The 23832-nt window shown below is 44.7% G+C and overlaps 1 protein-coding gene across 11 annotated transcripts in view; it reads right to left on the bottom strand.

Annotated features, from left to right (window-relative positions):
• Nucleotides 1–23832, bottom strand: part of TRIM2 (tripartite motif containing 2) — a 168563-nt gene that overhangs the window by 59732 nt on the left and 84999 nt on the right. The window contains exon 1 of one of the 11 annotated variants that reach the window (XM_077846423.1): nt 5908–6182. The exons of 9 other annotated variants lie outside the window; for them this stretch is intronic. In XM_077846423.1, the coding sequence (XP_077702549.1) occupies nt 5908–5910 (3 nt within the window). In that variant the 5' untranslated portion in view covers nt 5911–6182. Of the gene's footprint in view, nt 1–5907; nt 6183–23832 lie in introns of those variants that run through there. One more of the 11 variants, XM_077846422.1, reaches the window with a different exon arrangement.

Raw genomic sequence — 23832 nt, 5'->3', positions numbered from 1 at the left:
GTGCTAATAAGCACCGTGGGAAGCTTTCCATCCATTTGAATATGCCGCAAGGAGTACACATAAAATGTATGACAGCCTTTAATCAAAGTGTTTGGGCACCATCACAGTTTCTGGTCATTTTGATTAGAAAAGCAATAAATACTTATCTAGATTCTTGGCTGTTTCTCCTTTTCCCATCTTGGTTTCTGAAGGGTCAGAGATCCTTCTTACTCACATGACTAGCAGAAATAACCATGGGATCGTAAGAGAGATCAGAATACAGAACTGCTCTTCTCTTGGAGATCAGCAAAATCAATTTTTGGAAAGGAGCACCTGCAAACATGCCAGCAGTGGACTTTGTCTCTGAAGGAACCGGAATCCTTTCAGAGGTAGGAACTAGCATCACACATATTGACGGAAGTCCAAGAGAAAGAAAAAGGACAAAGAAGAAAGGCAAGCAGAGCCATTGTAAACTACATAAATAGCACACATTCGTGTGCCATTGACATTATCCAGCTTTGAGAGCTCTCATGATGTAGGGAGACTGGCTAGGTTCCTTGTCAGTGGAAAACCAACAGCAATACTGCTTACAGAGGGGTTCAGTCTTCCTCTCCAGTTCTCTCCTCTACAGCACCTTCTCAGTTGGACCATTCTGGTTTTTTTTATATATATATTTTATTCATTTATTCATGAGGGACACAGAGAGGCAGAGACACAGGCATAGGGAGAAGCAGGCCTCCCTGCAGGGAGCTCAGTGTGGGACTCGATCCCGGGACCCCAGGATCACACCCTGGGCCTAAAGGCAGACGCTTAACCACTGAGCCACCCAGGAGCCCCAAGGCCTGTTTTTGTTTTATTTATTTATTTATTTATTTATTTATTCATTCATTCATTCATTCATTCATTCATGAGAGACACACAGAGAGAAAGAGAGGCAGAGACATAAGCAGAGGTAGAAGCAGGCTCCTTGCAGGGAGCCTGATGTAGGACTCAATCCCGGGTCTCCAGGATCACACCCTGGACTGAAGGCGGTGCTAAACCGCTGGGCCACTGGGGCTGGCCTTTTTTTTTTTTTTTTTTTTTTTTTTTTAATATTTTATTTAACTGGGTCCTGTTTAAAACTGAAACTTTGCCCCTCGTTCCCTAGCACTTACTACCTCCCATCAGTGCGCTATGTCTCTCTATAGCACCGATCACTTTCTGATATAGTATGTAATGTGTTTATCTTGCACATGGCCTCCTCCCCACCCCTCTAGGATGTAAGACTCACGAAGGCAGGGACTGCTGTCTGACTGCTCACTGCAGTAGTCCCAGCACCCACCTACAACTGTGCCTGGCACATGACAGACATTCTTTCTTTGAATGAACACGAACAAGTGAAGTATAACACGGCAATGGACTCAGTCCCAGGAGCAGGAAAGACTGGCACTGGCTGACTTACAGAACAAAGAGCATGGTCGTCACCAGTCATGTGAATGTTTTCATTTGACGTCAGACATTACCTGCCTTCCCATGTGATTGTCTAATGTTTAGCAAGATAAGCCATCAGCCAGAGGGTAAATATTCAGTGACATACTTTAACACACTCACAAATGCAGAAAAGAAATGGAGGACCCACTGAGGACACATATGCACAGAAATACAAAGTCTTAGAAGGTTGGCACATGCATTCCTCATCAGGAAGTGTGCCAGCTACACAGCTTTTGAGGGTAACAACAATGCAATAAGCACGTAACAAAATCCTTGGGCACAGAAAAACCCCATCCCAGAATTTCTTCCCTCATGTCATCTTGGGTATTTTTCCTGGCTCATGTTCTCAAATCTCCCAGAACTTGGTGGAAACTATAACCAAGTGGAAAAGAACTTGAGAGGAGGAGAGGAAACAAATGAAAATGAAAATGCCTATGTCCACAATTCTAGGGTTGAGACCACAGTTCCCACCCCAGATTATACCATTTAGATCAGACAACTATCCAAACTTTTTATTGCTGACACCAGAGTGAGGAAGAGCAGGGTGGGAGGAGGGTGGAAGACAAATGACAAGCTGAAAGCACGCCTCTTGCGAAGAAGGGGAGAGAGTTGGTGACAACTTGTTGGCGGGGCTAGGGAACACAGTTGGGAAACAGGTTAAGATTCCTTTACAAAAAAAATTTTAGCCTGTGATTTGTGGGTACGAGGCAGCATATTTGATTATATACCATCCTAAAGGCGCTAGATTCCATTTCTATTTAATTTTATGGCCCTTCGTGGGTTACTGCTTCTCTTTGTTGCCACTGAGCTGGCTTTATTTATTAGCAATGATACATTTTTACTGTTCTTGGGCTAATGACAATGGCACTGTTCTTGGGCTAATGACAATGGTGCAGGCATGCTAACACACCACCTTCCCGAGAAATTAAAAATCTTCTGGTAGGTTTATAGAAAGGAAATCTTGAACCATTAGGATTATCTGTAACTTACTTTCTTTTTACCTGCCAGGATAGGGGGTACCCGGAGCTCAAGACATCGGTTAAGACATGATTCACAAAACAAAGTATTTTTAATTTTCAAAATTTATGAGGATATTCTTATTCACCTGCAACTGAACTTGCATTGGTACAGAAGAAGAAAGAAAAGAGGACAATCTTCGGTGAAATTAAAACAAGGTGACCTATTTCTAGTTAAATCAAGTATCTATCCCAAATGGGCCATTTTGTAAATTAGAAGGCCAGATGCAGTATCTTTTCTGACAATATGTGCATGAATGCCTGTGTTTGGGGGTGAGTGGGTGTATATTCAGGAGGCCATCCACTTTAACTTCTGTCTCCAGGCAGGGGTGTGCCTAAGCTTTCCAAAGGTTCTTGTTGCCAGGGTCAGATGTATGACAGCTTCCCTTGGTTGCCGGGTTCTACCATATGGAAGCTGATTTATGCCAAGCCCCCAACTTGTCTTTATGCCTAGGTCCTCTACCTCTTAGTACAGATAACTGTTTGCCATTGCCTTCTTCAGAGACGTCCTCACCTCTTACAACATAATTCAATTCTTAAGATTTGCTTTGGGTTTTCCAAGTTGCAGAAGGCTAGGTCTGTGTGATGGGAGTGTTAAGTGGTCAGGCTAATTGGCATTCCTCTTACAGTGCCCTGGGACAGTCAAGATGGTGGGGTCTCCTCTCTCCACATCCATCACCTTGCCAACTCCTCCCTTGCCTTCCTTTGGGACCACCAGGAGGCTGCATGTTCTGGGATCACAAAAGAGGCAGAGCAAAGCCAAGGCCCTAAGCTCTGGGCGTTGGGCGAGGTTAGCAAGAAGGGAGATGAGAAATTCATTCTCCATCAGAACCTCACAAGGCATAGGCCCACGCAGCAGCAAATCCTCCTTTGCCCCTGGTAGATAAGAAGTACATTATTAAATTCTGTTGCTGATTAGAATAAATGTTTACCTTAAAACGTTTTCCAGAAGAAGAATAAAAATCATTTAATGGGGAAATGGAGGTGATTGAGAACACGAAGCAGACGAGATTAAAATAGAAGAGGGTAGAAAGACCAGCATGCAGACAGCAGTAATGAAGATTCCTTCCATGGTGCTGTTTGAATAATTACATTGGGCTCATTTTTTCTTCAGTATCTGGTTTAATCTAAACCTCCAAATTCTAGGAGGAAAGCTGATCTGTTACTTTCAGATAACCTGCACATAATAATATTCAGAGAACTCTAATAGCCAACCCCATTATAGAACAAATTCTATTCTGACACTAAAACCCTTACATAAGTAATATAAAGGGCACAGATGGCATCAGACATTTGAAGAAAAAAAAAGTACAGGTGTGTGCAAATTAGAATTATGCCATAATTAGAAGTAATTCAGTCACATTAAAAAAAAACTATGAGAATAAATAATTTGGTAGCAAATTTTTTAAAGTTTGAAAGTATTTCTCTTCCATACATTTCAATAATACATACAAATATTTCATTAAAGGCTTAGTTTTAAAGAGAAGTAATGAAAAGAATGACAAGGAAGTCTTAAAAATTAAATCCAGGTTAAATGTTTTTAATTGCTACATACTTATAATTTCTTTGACTTAAAGATAGATAAAGCCATATGTTTGGAGAAATTAATGTCTCCAAGTATCTAAATGAAGGGCATTTTCAATTCTTAGTAAAACAAAGAATGAGTATTTTTACTTATTTCACAAGCAAGAAAATCCACTAAGCTTTTATCATGTAAGTGTAAAAAAAAGTCATCTCAGGATTATAATATTAACTATGGTGAAAAATATGTATAGATTTTACTCTCATTTTTAAAATATATGGACTATATATCCTGAAAAAAAAGGAATATATATCCTGCATTCATATTTCTTGAAACAGGCACATTCTATCAGAGAACATTTGTACATTCAGTCCTATTTTAACCTTTCCAATGCAAATCACTTGGGTCTTTCTAGGAGAAAACTGGAAAGAAATACGTAGAGGTTTAGGAAAGGCCACTACTCACATCTCTGTAACAAAAAGCTGCTTTCTCATACCACAGCACACATGAAACTTCTCATTGTGTGCTTGCTCGGGAGGGGCGTGCATTATTTAACATTACAGCGGGTTAGGAATGGTGCTGCTAAAGCATCTGCCTAAAAAAATAATGAAAGGCACCAGAAAATAGGTTCACATTAGGCAGAACTGAATCCCAATACTTAAGAAATCATTTTGAGGATCTGGACAAACAATGTCTCTCCTTACATATTCTAATCTAAAAAAAAAATGAACAAAAACCTCTAACAATTTTATTCATGAGGGAGAAAATCACAGTAATACGATCTAAGCCAAAGAAACAAACTAATCATTTTTAAAATGCTTCATTCTGAATCCAGGTCTGCTCCTTAAAGCAATGACACCGAATCTATCTTAAGACAGACATATTTTGCCTTTTGGTTCAGAAATCCACTTATTAACATTCAGTATTTAGCTTCAAATAAATAGCTTTCCTACTTGCTTTCCTATCCTCCCAAAATAAGGAATAATGACAGGGTGGGGCAGGCTAGTAGAGAAAGCTGTCAGAAAAATCATATCCACTGTTTCAGGAAGCAAACCCAAGGTCCAACCCAAGGATTTTTTTTTTTTTTTCCATGTAAAGCTACCATTGAACTCCACCCAGATTTGAGTCTACTTCAAAAGCAGGGGAAAATGTCAAAAAAATAAAATAAAAACAAATCATCGTCTGCATATTTGCTGATCATCAATGGCATTCAGGATTCAGAGGTTGGAGTCATGCATTATGAATGAATGGGTTTCCAATGGTAACTGGGAACCGTGGCACTCAACCCCAGGGTTCTCCGACAGAGGATCGGGTGGGGGAAGGGTCGAATCGCACATTCTCCTCCGCCCTGGGGGATGGAGGAAGGAATCGGGCGACTCAAATGTTTCATCCCCTTCCTCGCACCCACCGGAAAAATGCTGGGTGGGTGGGTGGGTTGGAGTGGGGGGCCGGGGGGAGGGAATCTTCTATTTAAAATAAGCCGAATACACATTAAAATGGAAGACTGGTAAAAACAAAAATGTAGTCAGATCACATTAGGAACTTGAGAAGAAAATCTTGCATGACTTTCTCCCTATTCTGAATTTGGTGCCTTTGTTTAAGCAAAGAGTGGGTCTCCCTCTGCTAGTTAACAGAGCATGCATGCAGCATCACCAAGAGAGGAGGGTGGAAAAAGAGAGAGAAAAAGCCAGAATAGAGAGAGCAAGAGACATCAGTTATCCACCTGGCGTAACGCTGGGCAATTCGGAACCTTTCGGACCTACCCATTTCTGCGGACAGACTAATCAACGAGGCAAAGACTCAAATCCTCCCAAGCCTGTCGCTGCAGCTCCGCGGCAATCCAAAAGAACAATGCACATTCCGCTAACCTCCCAAGTTTGGAAGCACCACCATGCAAAGAGACTGGTTAAAATCCCCTACCATGCAGTGCAGCCATCATCAGAAGCCCCGCATATCTTCTGCTCCGTGTGGTGATGCGCCAGCTCAGGAACAGGGCCGAGGAGCAGACCAACGGACGGAAAGAGAGGAGGCCCCGCAAAGTCGGCAGGAATGTTTCTGGGTCATTAACAAGTGGGAGACCCCTTTCGGCATCCAGACCGATCAATCTTTATCTTCCAGGACATCTTTTTCGCACTCAGCGTCTGTTGAAAAGACTGCAGCAAACCCAGCAAGGGATTGTGGGATGGGGATGCAGCAGCGAGCTGCAAGGAGATTCGCGGGCGGCCCTCGCGCTCTGAGTCAGCAGTCAGCTGCGCGGCCCGACACCTGGGCCCGCCCGGCGGCCTGGGGCGGGGGTCCGGCCGCGCCCGCCCGCAAGTCAGAGAGGCTGTGCTGGCAGCCCAGGGGCCCGCGGGGGGGGGGGGGGGGGGCGGATTCCAGAAGGGAACCGAGGCACCCGAAACCCCAGCTCAAAATCACAGGTGTGTCCAGAGTGCGTGTGCGAGGCACGCGGACTTCCCTAAGTTAGGGAAGCCCCAGCACCTGTTTCCATAATGCAAGCGACATTCCTCTGCCGTTCGTGGTTCTGATCATTCGGACAAAAATCCCATGGTACATTTATTTGCTTCAGGGGGTGAACAGAACCTGTTGTTTTTCTGACCTTGGGAACTTGCGCAGTTAAGGGCTGAGGAACTTGACACACCTTACATAGGTACATAGCTTGATTCCCTATTAGGTGGCTCAACTTATTTTTAAAAGGCTTTAATAACATAAAAATGATCAAATAGCCACATAAAAACAATCAGATCCCCATCTTACAAATAATACCTTAGAATTTAAAAAACTTAGGGGGATCCCTGGGTGGTTTAGTGGTTAAGCTCCTGCCTTCAGCCCAGGGCATGATCCTGGAGTCCTGGGACCAAGTCCCACATCGGGCTCCCTGCTTGGAGCCTGCTTCTCCCTCTGCCATGTGTCTCTCATGAATAAATAAATAAAATCTTTAAAAAAAAAATTTAAAAAAACTTAGATATAGGAATGGAATTTACAATCTTTCCCTTTTCTACAGCACTAGGGGCAGAGAACCATACTGCATTTTTAAAAAGATTTTATTTAATTAATTTATTTATAGATTTTATTTATTTATTCATGAGAGACATGGTGGGGGGGGCAGAGACACAGGCAGAGGGAGAAGCAGGCTCCATGCAGGGAGCCTGATGTGGGACCTGGGCCTGGGTCTCCAGGATCCCACCCTGGGCCAAAGGCAGCACTAAACCTCTAAGCCACCAGGGCTGCCTAAGATTTTATTTATTTATGAGAGATAGAGACACAGAGAGAGAGAGACAGAGAGAGAGGCAGACTACAGGCAGAGGTCTCCAGGGATCAGGCCCTGAACCTAAGACAGACACTCAACCGCTACGCCACCCAGGAGTCCCTCCATACTGCATTCTATATTTTGGTTAGTTATTAGTTTTAAAGTGGACACTAAACATTTTATTTAATAATAAAATTGTTAATTCTCATATTGATTACATTAATATTCATCACATTCTTTGCATGCAGTCAGGCATTGCATTGAGCCCTGTAACGGGGCACTCAGCTCTATGGACCAGTTAGGATTACCTTTGGGGGAGTGGGTCATAGAGCGCCCAGTGAAACTGACAGAGGCAGGACACGCCAATGTTGCCATGTTATTTTAGGTGGTATCTCAAAAGCCCAGGTTAAGACCCTGCTTTTAGAAGTTTAGTTTTGTGGGCTGCCTGGGTGGCTCAGTTTTGAGTCTGACTCCTGATTTCAGCTCAGGTCATGATCTCAGGGTAGTGGGATGGGGCCCCACGTTGGTGCTCCCTGCTCAGCGGTGAGTCTGCTTGAGATCCTGTCCCTCTGCCCCTCCTTTGCTCATGTACTCCCTCTCTCTCTCTTTAAAATTAATAAATAAATCTTTAAAAAAAGTTTTGTGTTTTTTTTTTAACAACTTTACTTAGATATAATTCACATAACATACAATTCACTCATTTAAACTGTATAAGTCAATGGCGTTTAGTATATTCACGGATGCGGGCAAACATCATCACAGCCAATTTTAGAACATTTTCATCATCTCAGAAAGGAACTCTTGTGCCTTTTTTTTTTAAGATTTTATTTATTTATTCATAAGAGACACAGAGAGGGAGAGAGACTGAGGGAGAAACAGGCTCCATGCAGGGAGTGCGATGTGGGACTCGATCCCGGGACCCCAGGATCATGCCCTCGGTGGAAGGCAGGTGCTAAACGGCTGAGCCACCCAGGGATTCCTGACCCACTGCCCAGAGTCTTAAGCAACCACTAATCTACCCTCTGTTTCTATGGTTCCCTCTATAGATCCCAGACATGAATAGACTCATATAATATGTGGTCTTAGGTATCTGGCTTTTTTCACCTAGCATGTTTTCAATGTTCATCCATATGGTAGCATGTATCAGTATTCTGTTCCTTTTTCAACCTTTTTATGGTAGATTGTATGGAGATAGTGCATTTTGATTATCCATCTACCAGCTGATTGTCACTTGGGTTGTTTCCACTTTTTGGCTATTATGGATAATGCTGCTAAAAACATCTCTGTACAGGTGTTGGGTGGACATATGTTCTGTTTTAAAAGTTTACAATTTAGGGGCAGCCCGGGTGGCTCAGCGGTTTAGCACCGCCTTCAGCCCAGGGCGTGATCCTGGAGCCCCAGGATCGAGTCCCATGTCAGGCTCCCTGCATGAAGCCTGCTTCTCCCTCTGCCTGTGTCTCTGCCTCTCTCTCTCTGTCTCTAATAAATAAATAAATTCTTTAAAAAAAAAAGTTAACAATTTAATTAGAACTGACTCCTAAAACGACAAGCAGGCTACCCTCACTCCATTTTACCATGTCCTTTTCCCAAGAGTCCATCACAAAGGAGCCTGACCTGTATGTCTGGTGGGAATCCCTCTTCTCACTCATGCTGTTGCTGGCGCTTTCTGAGGCCAAATTCACTGAATGCTGACCTCTCCCCCAGCACATCTCCTGGCCTCTCTCCTCTTCCTCCACTCAACCCAAACTGGGGCATACAACTGGAGAAGGCCTGTGTTCTCAGAAGATGGTAGAAAAGAAGGAGATCCTTGATCTTATTGCTGGGCTCGTACTCACAGAAGGTTCGTTTATTCAATCATTCATTCCAATGAATATTTATTGCATGTCCAGTGGGTCAGGCACTGAGTAGGCATTGAGGATCTCAGCCCTCAGGAAGGTTAAGATCAGACAGTTGCTACACCGAGTGGTAAGTACTTTGACAGGAAGAAGAAGTGGAGTCTCTGGGAGCTCACGGGAAGGACACAGTGGGGCAGGGAAGCGTGGGGTACATTACAGGCATAGAGCACAGCACATGCATAGGCTTGGAGGCAAGAGATGGCTCACAGTAATTGAGAGCATAGTTCAGTGTGGCTAGAGCCTTGGGTGAAGACAGAATAAATGGGGGTCATAGGATAGAATAAATGGGGGTCATATGTATTTCTGATCTTTCACCCAGAATTGGGAATATCTCTTTCTTGGAAACAGCGTTACATAGGACAGTTGGGTTCCAAACGCCTTCATCACTATGGCTTAAATACTGTATGGGTAAATGGGTTTGGAGGGCTCAGTCTGCAATCTAACAAACATAACATTGTTTATTATAGGAAAATGCAGCCTCATTTTTAGTGCATGTGTTGGCAAATAAATACAACTATTTATAAGCTGGGCCTTGGGTTTCCATGGGATGTGTTAGGAGGCCACAGCATCTTCTCCTTGGCACTCCCTGGCTACAGGTGGATGGTGGTGGTAGTGGCTGTTGGTATACCATGGCACAGGTTCCTTCCGAGTTGGAGTTTGCTTGTACTGAGGCCTCACACAGTCAGACTGTAAGGCTGTGAGAGCAGAGAAGCACCCCAAGTTCTTGGGATGGAGTCTGCTGCACAGGAAAGAGGCTGCTGTCACTGACTTCCTGGAGCTGTCTTGCCCCTCCCCACCATTTCCCTCCAGTTGAACATACATTAGTGAGTTACCTGTCATCAGTCACTTTGACCATGATGTACTCAGGAAGTATACAGATAGTCAATATGAAATGAACAGAACATGTGCTAACTTATTTGGATTTGATACAATCCTCCGAGACAGAGATCCAAAATGTACTGACCATGTATTATGTGCCAGGCTCAATCCAAAGCCCTTTAGATACAGCCTACCTATCCCTGATCAAGGAAATTTTTTTCTAGAAAGTAAACTCCTTAGGATGACATACAAGGTCATTTATGATCTGGCCTCTGCCTTCCTCATTTTTCTCCACCTCTGTCTTCCCCAGTCATATTCTAGTTCCAAGACATGCCACCATGCATTTTTTAGCAGTGGCTGTCAACCAGGAAATGATACCGTCCCCAACCTCTCCATGAAGTGGTGGGGTACGCATTTGGAAATGTGAAGGTGCATTTTTGGCTGTTATGTTGATTGTGTGCTGGGGGAGCGGGCAGGTACTACCGACATTTGGGGACCGGGATGCCAAACACCTTCCAATACATGGGAGAGTCTCATATGAGTACATTTGTCCCCTCAAATTACTAATAGCACTCCCTTTAAGAAACAGGAATCTCTAAGCTCACATTCCATTTGTTCTCCCAGGAATGCTCTTATCCTTTCCTGACTCCTTCCCCTGTTTAACTTCACTGAATTCTTCAGAACTCAGCAAAGACACCATTCACTTAAAAAAAAAATTTCTCGGGGCAGCCCTGGTGGCACAGCGGTTTAGCGCCGCCTGCAGCCCAGGGCGTGATCCTGGAGACCCCGGATCCAGTCCCGCGTCGGGCTTCCTGCATGGAGCCCTGCCTTCCTGCCTGTGTCTCTGCCTCTCTCTCTCTCTCTGAATGAATAAATAAATCTTAAAAAAAAAAAAAAAAAAGTTAAAAAAAAAATTCTGACTCCTTCTCCAATCCCAACCCCTCCCATCCCCAGTCTAGATTGAGTGTCAGTCCTATGTGCTCCACAGCATTCTTTGCTGAAAATTATTGATGGCTCCAAATTTTTACCTCTAACTCCCCAGCTCCTAGTGCAGTGCCCATCACATAGTAGGTGCCCAATAAGCAGATACAGAATGACAAAAGTCCTTCTAGAAGTGAATGAGTGACATAACATGATATAAAGGTAAATGTTCACCTCAGAATTGGAAAATAGTTGGAGCATTAGGGAGAGGGAATTCTTCATATCTGATTGGTGTTTTTAATAAATTTTTTAAAGATTATTTATTTTAGAGAGAGAGAGCGTGAGCAGGGGAAGGGCAGAGGCAGAGGGAGAGGAAGAAAGAATTCCCAAGCAGACTCCCCAGTAGGTGTAGTGGAGCCTGATGTGGGGCCTGATCCCAGGACCCTGAGACCATGACTTGAGTTGAAATCAAGAGTCAGGTGCTCAACTGACTGAGCCACCAGGCACCCTGATTGGTGGTTTATAATTTAGAAAACACCTTTATAATACACTTTCTGTTTGATCTGCAATGTTGATCTGGAAACACAGGAGGCATTATTATTATCATAGTGGAAACTGAGATTCAGAAAGGATACATGGAGCACCTGGTGGCTTAGTCGGTTAAGTGAGCCACTCCTGATTTGGCTCGGGTCATGATTTCAGGGTCATGAGATGGGGCTCTATGCTGGGTGTGGAGCCTGCTGAAGATTCTCTCCCTCTGCCCCTCCCACCCCACACACAGCACTCTCTCCCTTCCTCTCTCAGAAAAAAGAAAGAGAAAGAAAGAAAGAAAGAAAGAAAGAAAGAAAGAAAGAAAGAAAGAAAGAAAGAAAGAAAGAAAGGAGAAAGAAAGAAAGAAAGAGAGAGAAAGAAAGAAAAGGAAGGAAGAAAAAGAAGGAAAAGGAAAGGAAAAGAAAAGAAAAGAAAGGTTATGTGGCCAGTAGAGTGGCAATTGTGTAGTAAAGGTGAACTGGAGCTCCTAGGGTCAAGCTCCCTCCAAAGACTTTAGCAGAAGATCCTTGTCTCTTCCAGTTTCCAGTAGTCTCAGGCTACCTCGGCTTGTAGGGGCATCACTCCAGTCTCTAACCATTCTTACAGGTTTGTCTTCTCCATGTTTGTCTCTGTGTCTTCACATGGCACTTCCCTCCCTGTCTTCCTTTTTCCTCTTAAAGGATCCTTGTCTTATCGGATTAGGGCCCTCTCACATGCAGTATGACCTCATCATAACTTGATTACATCTGCAAAGACCCTATTTCCAAGTAAGGTCACATTCACAGGTACAGTGTTTGGGACTTCAGCCTCTCTTTCTGAGGTACATCATTCAACCCACAACACCTACCATGGGTAAAAGGTTAACCTGAGGCCTGGCCTGATGCAGACCTGCCTGAGAATGACCTGGTTTGCCCACAACAGTGTTCCCTTGAAGACAGTAGGGTTAAGATAAACAGGGAATGTGATGTGTGCTTCATTTGTGGTGTGCACCAGTTAGACCGTGAGGTGCTACATAAGCAGGATGACATGAAAGATTGGAGGGGGAAAGGGGTATGACCCGCACACACCTTGGCTCTCATCCCTGGTACATACACCGTAAGTTGGTAATGGGGAAAATGAAGTTTCTAGGTCTCCAATGGCATAAAGATGCCATATCTCTTGGCCTGTATTCTATGCCAATGTTTCCTAACCACAAAATTAGATTAAAACTGTGCCTTTTGGGCAGCCCTGGTGGCTTAGTGGTTTAGCGCCACCTTCCACCCAGGGTGTGATCCTGGAGACCCTAGATCAAGTCCCACATCAGGCTCCCTGCATGGAGCCTGCTTCTCCCTCTGCCTGACTCTCTCTCTCTCTCCCTCTCTCTAATAAATAAAAAATCTTTTAAAAAATAAATAAAAATAAAATAAAATAAAACTGTGCCCTTTGCATCTGATTGGCAGCTGGAACCCACACCTGCAGCTGGAACCCACACCCACAGCTGTGCTGCTGGTCTACCCAGTCTGAGCTCCTTCCCAGTGATCTTCCCAAGCCCCTTCTCAGCCTGAACATGTCCTTTACAGAGAAGCCTGAAGCAAATCACAAGGGTCTGCCATCCATCGAACTATCAAACTTCCCAGCGCCACCCCTACCCCTTCTTATTCTTTGTCTTGCTCTGACAATAGCAAACATAAAAAGCAAAAGCCCCGAAACAAAAACCACTCTTGTGCCATCGTCTGGCCTGGATAATTCAGAGCTGACTCTGTCCTGAGTTTGCCAGGAAGAGAACCTCCCCGTCTTCCCTGGGTCCCTAATTACATTAATGTCCACACTGACGTTCTTTCCTTCTGCGGGGGTTCACGATCACACTTTTCATCGGGACAGCTGAATGATAGGCGGTGCCAAGGTCCTGCGTGCTTCGTGGCTTACGGTGTTTAATTAATCAGTGCGGGGGGGTGGTGGTGGGGGGGGCGCTGGCACTAGCAGGCTGGGATGGAGCTGGAGTCGGTGCCGGGCGGGCTGAGGCCGGGCTCGCACCAGAGCCTGGGGGGCAGGGCCCCGAGGGGCGCCCGGGGAGCCCGCCGAGGCCGACGCGGGTGCACAGCGACTCAGCCTTGCTGGGCGCCGCCTCCCCTCTGCCCATTGCCTCCTCTCTACCCCGTACAGCGGGTTGTGCGCACACCAGCAGGTAGTGCACAGGGACCCCGAGAAATGTTCCTCTCTGCCGACCAGATGACGCCGCGGCTTGGACTCTACTCCTAGGTGAGGCGGCCCGGGCTTCCCAGGCCCCACGGCGCGGGGAGAGCCTTCTCCGGGCGGGTCGCCGCCGCCGGCGGTTTCTACGGCAACAGGCCCCGCCCCCGGGCGCCGAGCCCCGCCCCCGGGCGCCGAGCCCCGCCCCCGCGGCCCAGCCGCCGCGGGCCTTCCCCACCCGGTGTCCACGCCTCCAGGATAGAATCCTGGATCTTTAACCCCCTTCTCTATACGCTTCCTTTTTCTGACCTCATTTCTCACCGGGCGACAGGACAGCTCGGTAAAGTAACTGATGCAAGTGCTGGCGATGGGAGAGCCCAGGGGGCGAGCGGGGCGAGCTTGCGGTGGCAGCGATAACGGCTGCGAGCCGTGGGGACCGGGGACCGGGGACCGCCCTGGCTGCACCCCCCAACAGTGTGGGGGCCCCGCCTGTGGCCCTTTCTCATTTCCCGGGACTGCGGCTCTCCCGCCCTCCGGCCTCCAGCGCCGACGTGACCCGGGAGCGCGATCCTGGGGAGGGGCCTCCCCAACACGCCTGCAAGCCCGCGTTCACAGGCCTAGAGCTCGGTGCTCCAGCCCGGGCGGTGATGCTAACGTAGGAGTCTGGGCGCTTGGGCGGACAGAGGTAGGACGAGCACGGAACTTGGCGTCACCGCTGAAGGCCTCCCCCATACATGTAATCCGGCCAGAGTATTTTCCTTTTTTTTTTTTTTTTTTTTAAGATTTTATTTATTTATCCACGAGAGACACACACAGAGAGGCAGAGACACAGGCAGAGGGAGAAGCAGGCTCCCTGCGGGGAGCCCGATGTGGATGGGACTCGATCCCGGGGCCCCAGGATCACGCCCTGGGCCGAAGGCAGGCGCTCAACCGGGAGCCACCCAGGCTCCCTGGAAGTATTTTCCTAAGCAGGATATGTGGCACGGTCGCACCCTGGGCACACCTCCCAGTATTAGAATCTAACCACCATGATGCGATAACTAAGGAAGAGGCTCTGGAGACTCTGTATTCAGGTTGCTCATTGCCCCTGTAAGCCCATTTGTAAAATATTGTAAGGCTGTCCTGATGGTTAAATGGTATAGTATCCACGTGTCTTAGCACGGTGCTTAACACAGTCTCAGTACTAAAATCTGAAGCTGTGTGGTGCAGGGTAGAGTTTGGGCCCGAGCGTCAGGGTGGATTTGAATCCTGGCTCTGCCACTTAGGACTTTTGAGTAACTTAACCTCTCTGTGCCTCAATTTCCACATGCATGTAAGGGGGACAATAACCTACTTCACAGCATAATTGTGATAATTAAATGGTTTCGTCTATGAAGAGATATAGTAGGCAGTCAATACCTGTATTACTACAGTACTAGCACTAGTAGTATTGGCACTACTAGGTTTCTGAGTTCTTTTAGGAATGACTAATGATTTACTTTTGTATTCCTAGAACCTGGCTCACATAGGGACTCAATAAGCATTTATTTTGGAGGATGAACAAATAGACTAGATGATATGCTATTCCCCTTTAGTTATTTTCTTCTGCCAAGTGAAGTAAATCAATAAATGAGAGTGGGTCGAGTCCTGCAAAATCAGAAAAGATAAATCTATACACTGTTATCACCCTCAGCTGGACACAGCCTCCCCTGGCCTTCTCACCCACTTAGCTAGCTTGACACAGTTGAGTAAGAGGCTGGAGCGCTACTTTGTTGCTCCTGGTGAGTCTTCACACTAACTCCTAATCCCAAACCAGCCCGGGGACCTGCCCCTTGTTCTTACGAGAAACAAGGTCTGCTACTTTGTGCTGTTCATCTGCCAGTGGAAGTGAGTCCTCACTGGCCAGCTTCTTGCCTTGAGAGTCAGCAGCCTTCTTGGAAAGATAAGACAAAAAATGGTTCCTTGTGGTACCTTTCCAGAGTCAAAATTTTATCCCATGAGGACAGTCATCATCTCTGGACACAAGAATGGGAGGCCTTGCTCTCATGTCCTCCTCTGAATGGACATGTGTTAATGCAAATACTGCCTTGCCTAGCTCTCTACCTCAAGGGTTGGCAGTGTGTCTGGGCTGGACACCAGGATGTCACAGGAAGACCAGAGGGAAGGGGAGCAGGGGCAAAATTATAGGAGCTAAAATTATAGGAGGGGGTATGTACATGGGTCTGGTTGGGCCTTTTGGGCCCAGGGTGTCCTACCGACACCTGTAAGCCCTGGCATGCAGTAAGCCACCTTGGTGCCAAGTGTACCATCCATGGCCAGGGGGCCAATGATGAGTGCACCCCAATTCTTCCTTAATAGTGTTTTTCCTCTTCCCATCTCTCTTCTTCCCCATTTCTCCTGTTCTCTCTCTGCTCCCTACCCACTTACTTTGTTCAGCAAGCTTTTAATTTAGCTTCTACTATGAGCTGGATACTGCACTGGCATTAGGTCACTATCTTTAAGGAACTTATGCATACTCATGAGAGAGACATAGACATAAATCCCAAATAATAAATTAGATTAAAAAATAGATTTGATCTCAAGTAAGCAATTTTTATCTGTGGCCTCCACCTGAGGCCTGCCAAAGATGCTCATAGGTGTTGCTCCCAACTGGGAAGGTGTTCTTTTTTTTTTTTTTTTAAAGATTTATTTATTTATGATAGACACAGAGAGAGAGAGAGAGGCAGAGACACAGGCAGAGGGAGAAGCAGGCTCCATGCAGGGAGCCCGATGCGGGACTCGATCCCGGGACTCCAGGATCGTGCCCTGGGCCAAAGGCAGGCGCCAAACCGCCGAGCCACCCAGGGATCCCCTGGGAAGGTGTTCTATGGTGGGTGATATTTGTAGGGTTGTCATGAGGATTAAATAAGACAATGCCTGGAAGTGGTTTAGCACAGTGCCTAGCTCAGAAGAGTCAACTAATGTTCTAATTAGCAAGCCTAGTGGTTGGCAAACTTTAGCTCCAAATGGCCCATTGCTGAACATTTTAGATTCTGCAAGCCATACAGCATGTCACAACTGCCAACAATATTGTTGTGTGAAGGCAGTCATAGACAACACACAAAGGAATGTTGCTGTGTTCCAATAAAAATGTATAAAAACATAAATTTTATAGAAATTTCACGTCATAGAATATTATTTTTCTTTTAATCCCCCCCACCACCACCACCACCAGCATTTAAAAATGTAGAAACTGGGACACCTGGGTGACTCAGACAGTTAAGTGTCTGTTGATCTAAGCTCAGGTCTTGATCTCAGAGTCATGAGTTCAAGCCCTATTACTTACAAATAAATACATACATACATACATATTTTTTTAAATGTAGAAACTGTTCTTAACTAACAGGCTGTAAAAAAAACAGGCAGTGGGGCAGATTTGAGACTCAGGCCATGGTCTGCCCACCCTAATCAAACCTAATGAGGTGGCTGGCACTTGCTTTTATGGATTTTGCTTTAAGAGGAATGGGTCCACTATACCCTAATTCAGAGTCTGAATATTATGACACAGCCAGATGAACTTTAACAAGTTTATAAACTAATCCAAGGACAACAACCAAAAAAATCTCATAAAAGAAAAACAGTAACTATAATTTATTTGTGCACAAAAATAATTAAATAACCAATACCTACAATATCTACAATTTATTTGTACACAAGAAATGGAAAGAACAATCATTTCCTTAGATGCAGGATCACCCTGTGTTCTGTAGACAGAGGCAAGCTGTTCCCCGCAGGTGGAAAAACTGTACCTCACTTCTCAGTGCTATTCACAGAGAAATCCAGGCGTAAGAAACATCATGGAAGGTCACAACATCCCTAAGTTTTACACACAGAGGATGAAAGAAGACACAATATACCGTGAGTGAAGGATAGGGGAAATTTTAGGAGGGTAGGAGGAAACTGCCAGAAAACAAGACAAGTCCCACCACTGTGGAAATCAGATTGCAAATAATTGAGCTGTAAGATAGTCAAATACATGGCAGATAATGCCATGTAATTCCTAATTCCTTCTTTCCTTGTCTCCTCTCCTACCTTCTAGCTATCTGTGAATGCAAATAGGACATTTTGCTTTACTCCCCACTACAGGTCAGGAAAATTTTTACTCTCTAATTCATATCAAATTCCTCACAGGTCAGGAATTCTTTCTCTAATGCCATAAAAAAGCCATATTCCAGACACATTGCAATTAATAATTAAACTTCTTTCCCTGACTCAAAGGAGATGTAAAGGCTTTCTTATAAAGCTATTCCAAGAATCAAATCTCCTCTTGTACATCTTTAAAAAAACTATGTTATCCGCGTCTTGATCTCACTACTAGATAACGAGTCTGCTAACCCAACCTGTCTGAAGTGTTGAGCAGTCCACAAGGTCAGATGTCCTAATCACGTCCTCTAACTCAGTGGGATTCTCCTCTGGAAAGAACATAGCCCAGGCACAGATGAATAATATAGTGTGAGTCATAGATAATCTGCTGGCTCCCTACAGAATTGCCTCTTTGTTTTAACTACTCTCTGATGTAGAGAGAAGGCAGGACTTTTTGAGAAAGGAGAAAGTGAGAAGCTGGGATCTGGCAAGGGACCTTGGCCAGGATATACCCAACGGGAAGGAACCCAATGTTCTTTCCTGCCCCATCAAGAAAGACCACAAGCCTAAGTTCAAAGGCGCTGGTACTCTCTAAAGGGATATGAGCCACCCCACTGCCATATGGATCTTCAGTCTCAGACCAACAACCAGAATCAAGAGCATAAGCTCCATCACTTTTTAATCCCATGAGGCTCAGTTCACAACCCCAGCTCCCAGGCTGGCTCCTAACCCCTTCCCTTCTTGCCCTGACAGGGAAGCAGTGACTGGAAGCAGGAAGGCACAAGATTCCCATCCCTTCATACCGCCTGAGGTATTTAAAGTTCCAAAGAACCATAGAGATGATACAGTCTCCTGGTTTGAAAGCTACAAGATACATTCTCCAAAACACTGGCCTTGGTCCTGGGGGCCCTGCCAACATGCTCACCTCTCATTTTTCTGTCTTCCCCACCTCCACCCACCCCTCATGCACCTCTTCAGAACACCTGGACCTCTGTGGCCATATCCCGTCTGACCACCATCTTACAGACAAACAAGTCTGGGGAGGTGACGAGACCCCCCAGTGCCATATAACTAGCAGGTAGCAAAGACTGACACAGACTCAGGCCTGACTGTGTACCTCTCTCCATCTGCCCCACTGCCCTTCTTCCCAGGTGGGCCTGGGGAGCTGGTGGTCTTTGCTGGCTGTGTGGAGTTCATTATGACTGCATTAGTTCTGTAGGACGGTTCAAAAGAAATGACTGGAAATACAAGCACAGGTCTTGCTAAGATGAGAAAAGAAAACCATACTGAGGAATAACAAAGGGCCCTCGTACCACAGCTGGTCTGCCTGAAGAGCTAATGGTTTAGAGCATATGGATACGAAAATACCACATCCAATGGCAGGAGTTCCCAAGATAGCAGAGAAACAGGAATCCACCACAAAGCATGAGAGGACTAAAAGGTTAAGACTCTGGCCATCCACATGGCAAAGGGCAGGGAAAAAATAAACCACGACATCCTGTTAGAGGGGGATTCACAGAGAAGGCGGACTCTAGGGAATGGAGAGGAAAAAAAAGATACAGGACATAAATGACCAACTTTGCCTAGTTTGGAAGCTGCAGATCTTTAGAATGACCTTGACAATAAAAATCTGACACCAAAATAAACACAGAAGACTGGAAGTCATTAAGCAGTTGTACAGATTGCCTACGAAGCCTTTCACCCTGGTCAAATCTGAGAGGAGGGTAGAGTGAGAGAAGTACAAGGAGTTACTGAAAAGACCTGCGTTGATGTTGTTGGCATCGGATGGCCAGCGCCTTCAGGCCCTTCTCCTTCCTGTTCCCTGGCGGGCCTCAGGAGAATTTCCATTCTATTTTTAAAAAGCTATTAACACATGTTTGTTTGTCCCCAGAAATGGAAGTGAAAGAATCCGGCCTTAATTTAGACTTGCCCACAAAGCTTATTTATTATAAAACCAGGTTTTATTTCTGTTTCTCTATTTGATCAAATAGTCAGGGCTTTCCTAGCAGCATTCGGGGACCTTTATCCAGTCTTCCTGTGGCCTCTGGATCCTGCTCTTCCCTCCATCATTCTCTCTCCACTGTTCCTGGCCTTTTAAGACTCAGCTGGCCCAGTAAGTGCAAATTCTGAGATCTTACATCCAGATAGAGGCGGCCTCTTGTTAGTAAATGGCAACATCACTGAGTCTTCATGAGAAAGGCGCCAGCTTTCTGGGTACTTGGCCTGCTCCCCCACCCCCGACCTCCTACCACAAGGCTGCCCGTTTCCTTAGCTCTCTGCCCAAATGCTGCCTCCTCTCTGAGGCCTTCCTTGTCCCTGCGATCCTACGTGGGTGCCCCCCCCTTTGTTACCTAGCACTCCACTGTAGTTGAATCCTTCATGACAACTGTCACCGTTTTCTTTTTAATTTTTTTTAATTTTTTAATTTTTTTAACTGTCACCATTTGTAATGACATACATATCTGTTTGCTTGCTTGGTTAGAGCTGCTTCCCCAACAACCTGTAAACCCCACAGGGGCAGGGTCACACCCCAGTGATGACGCAACGCAGCACATAGACCGCCCTGGCACATGGCTTCCAATAGTGTGTGCTGGAGAACGACTGGGTGTCAAGCCTGCCAGGACATCACCCCGGGCCATGTGACCAACACTGCACTGGAGGACAGTCTTGCTGGCCAGGTCCTCATGTGACACACTTCCATACTGATTGTTATGACTGAGCCTCAGCTAAAGATACCTATGAGCTATATTTGTAAAACAAATCTAGGAAAATGGCGTGTGAAAGGATTTCAAGCTAAAATGGAACTGGAGGGCAGCCCTGGTGGCGCAGCGGTTTAGTGCCACTTGCAGCCTGGGGTGTGATCCTGGAGACCCTGGATCGAGTCCCACATCAGGCTCTCTGTATGATGCCTGCTTCTCCCTCTGCCTATGTCTCTGCCTCTCTGTGTCTCTCATGAATAAATAAATAAAATCTTTAAAAATAAAATAAAACAATAAAATAAAATAAAATGGAACTGGGGGATATGAGATGAAGAATCTCACACACCCTCAGAAGAACAGAATTTAAGAACCAAGTGATGGATTTCCTATTAATGCCTGCATTATAGAAGACCAAGTCCTATCTCCCAACCAATGAACATCTGCCAAGTGAATTTACTGCATGGACGCTGGCTGGACTTCCTCGTCTTTGCACTCCTGGCCCAGAAATCCAGCCTGCCCCAGACCCTCAACAGCCTGGCCTGTAGCTTGCTACAGCCTGTGTTTCCCGAATTGTAATTCCTCTGTTATTCCCCAATTAACTCAATTTCTGGTAATTCGAGCTTGCCTTTGTTTACCTATTTATTTAGACTGCCAGGTAAGCAAGATTATCAGGAGAGCATAACCTGCCTAAGAGTTAGACATACTCTGCAGGAAAAGATTTTCAACACTACTTACTGACCATGTTTAATCCAGTCATTAAGGTGTGCTTTATACATGTTCACATGGTTATTGGGTTGGCACAAACACTGGGAGTGAGAAAAATAAACAGCTGTTTAGATATTCTGTATTTCACTCTTGTTTTTTCATGATTTCTGAATCAGTGAGGTCTTAACAATATGTAGAGTCCTAGAGGCACGGGTGAGAGTCTCCCACTGATGATAGAAGCCACACAAGAAAGGACACTACTTACTCCTTAACTAAGTCCTTTCACAGTGGGTAAAGGTAATCTAATTATTAAAAGTTATTTAATTTTTTTTCAAGTAAGAGAAAAATACTTACTGCTTACCTAAATATGTAGTTTTAAGAGTAGTTCAAACTATAATGTAAAACCTCTTCCTTCAGATAGGGAGTCTAAAAACATACTGGAAAAAAAAAACACTATGAAATAAGATGTTGTGTCTTGTTATTTTTATTGTTTGGCCTAAAGTATTTGCAATATTATTAAAGGAAAATTCTTATATGCATAGACATTTTATGCTGCTCTAAAATTTTGCTTAGGGATCCCTGGGTGGTTCAGCGGTTTAGCACCTGCCTTTGGCCCAGGGCGCGATCCTAGAGTCCCGGGATCTAGTCCCACGTAGGTTCCCAGCAAGGAGCCTGCTTCTCTCTCTGCCTGTGTCTCTGCTGTTCTCTCTCTCTCTATGTCTATTACGAATAAATAAATAAAATCTTTAAAAATAAATAAATAAATAAATAAAATTTTGCTTAATTAAGCCCAAGATGAACAAAGAAGATATTCCCTGATAAAAGTCATGCTTTTTGAAGAGAAAAGGTAAAGAGAGAACAAGAGAAAATATGAGGTGCAGGCCACTTCTTTATGACAATCGTTCCTTCCACTTACATGCAACAATAATGTGAATGCTAACTTCACCCACAGTGGTTTTGCACTCAAGGGAATTTGAAGCAGGTGTGGTGATTGCATTCTCTGATAACTACAAATAAGGGGATAACTTTTTCTCTTGATCAGAAAGGAACAGGAAGAGAAAAACAGAAAGGCAAAAAGAAAAAGAGAGCTATCTTTACAAGAGAATCTCCAACAGAATTCTATCAAAGCCAAAGTTACTTTCTAACAAGTTGGACTGAGCACAAATCCCATCACTGAGGGCTCCATCCTTCATGACTTCATCAAACCCTAATTATCTCCCCAAAGCCTCATCTCCAAATACTACCACATTAAGTGCAGAGTTTCAACATATGAATTTGGGAAGGAAATCGAACATTCAGTCCATTACAAGGAGCCTTCTGGGTTTTGTACAAGAGGATCTGGCCCTCATCTGCCTCTGTGGGTCCATCTTTGGGACCTCCATGCCGTGACTAGAGCATCCAAACCAACTTAGATCCCTGGATACACTGAGACTCCATGACCAACCGTGGCATACTTAAGCCCAGCAACTCCAACACATACAATTGGAGCTGGAATTCCTACCATTGTTTTCTTTCAGCAAGTCTTCCTTAAAGAATTTAAAATGCACTCATTCTAGGCCTCTGAAGAGTCTAAGTTATTCTCCTTCCTCTGTTTAAACTTAAACTTTTGTGCCTTTATACATGCCCTCCCTCTGCCTGGAATCCAATCCTTTTCTCTCTTGCTAGAGATTCAATTGATGCATCACCTCTATTTTGAAAATTCTCCTGATAGTTCTTTTACTCAGGCAAGGTATTCATCCCTCCTTTGAGTTACCATCAATGTTTATATATACTTCTGTTGTACTTATCACTCCCTGCAGTAATTACTGGTTTGAATATCCACTTCTCCTATGAGAGAGTGAGCTCTGGAACTACACCTTACCTATCTTCTAATCTCTGGATATAGCAGAGTCTACATATAAGTTAGTGCTCAGTAAGTATCAGCTATTTATTCTATGAATATTACTTTTCCCCTATATGCATTTCCCCTACATTTCAAGGCAAATGAAGAGGAAGGGAACTCACATTTACTTTTAGTACCTATTGTATACCAGGTCTGTGTTAAATACCCCAGTTTGTTCTCAAGACAGTTTTGCAACATGGGAGTTACTGGTTTGAATAAAACAGAAATTGAAGAACAACCTTATAGAAATAAGAGAAGAGTATTTATCCAAAATCTATTTTGGATTAATAACATTTCTGGAACATGGGACACCTAGGTGGCTCAGTGGTTGAGCATCTGCCTTCGGCTCAGGGCGTGGTCCCGGAGTCCTGGGATCAAGTCCCACGTCAGGCTCCCTGCATGGAGTCTGCTTCTCTCTCTGCCTGTGTCTCTGTCTCTGTCTCTCTGTGTCTCTCATGAATGAATAAATAAAATCTTTTAAAAAAATAAAAACGTTTCTGGAACTTAGTTATCTTAACTCTAAAACAACACAGTGATTGAAAATGGTGTTTTAGCAAGTAATGTGTTATAAGTATAATTGAAACTCAATGTCTTAGCATAGCTTGTACCTACCAAAACACGTGAACAACCAAGAACAACCCAACTTGGCATGAACAGTAAGACTGCCATGATATTAGTGGCGCAGTCCACTGAGATCCAGTTTACCCTGTATTCAGTGGATTGTGCTGTTGCAACCAGTCACTTGCAGCTGGTAGATCACAGCATTACCACTTACTGCTGCTCCTTGGAGTAAATGTCCTTCAATTATTACACTGGCATGATTTTTAAAAACTAGGTGAAAAAAATCCTTTAAAAACAATTTCATTGTTTGGA

This window comes from Canis aureus, chromosome 13 (assembly GCF_053574225.1).
Source record: "Canis aureus isolate CA01 chromosome 13, VMU_Caureus_v.1.0, whole genome shotgun sequence".
NCBI lineage: Eukaryota > Metazoa > Chordata > Mammalia > Carnivora > Canidae > Canis > Canis aureus.
The sequence above is the reverse complement of the archived record's forward strand: the minus strand, read 5'-3'. Positions and strand labels throughout refer to the sequence as shown.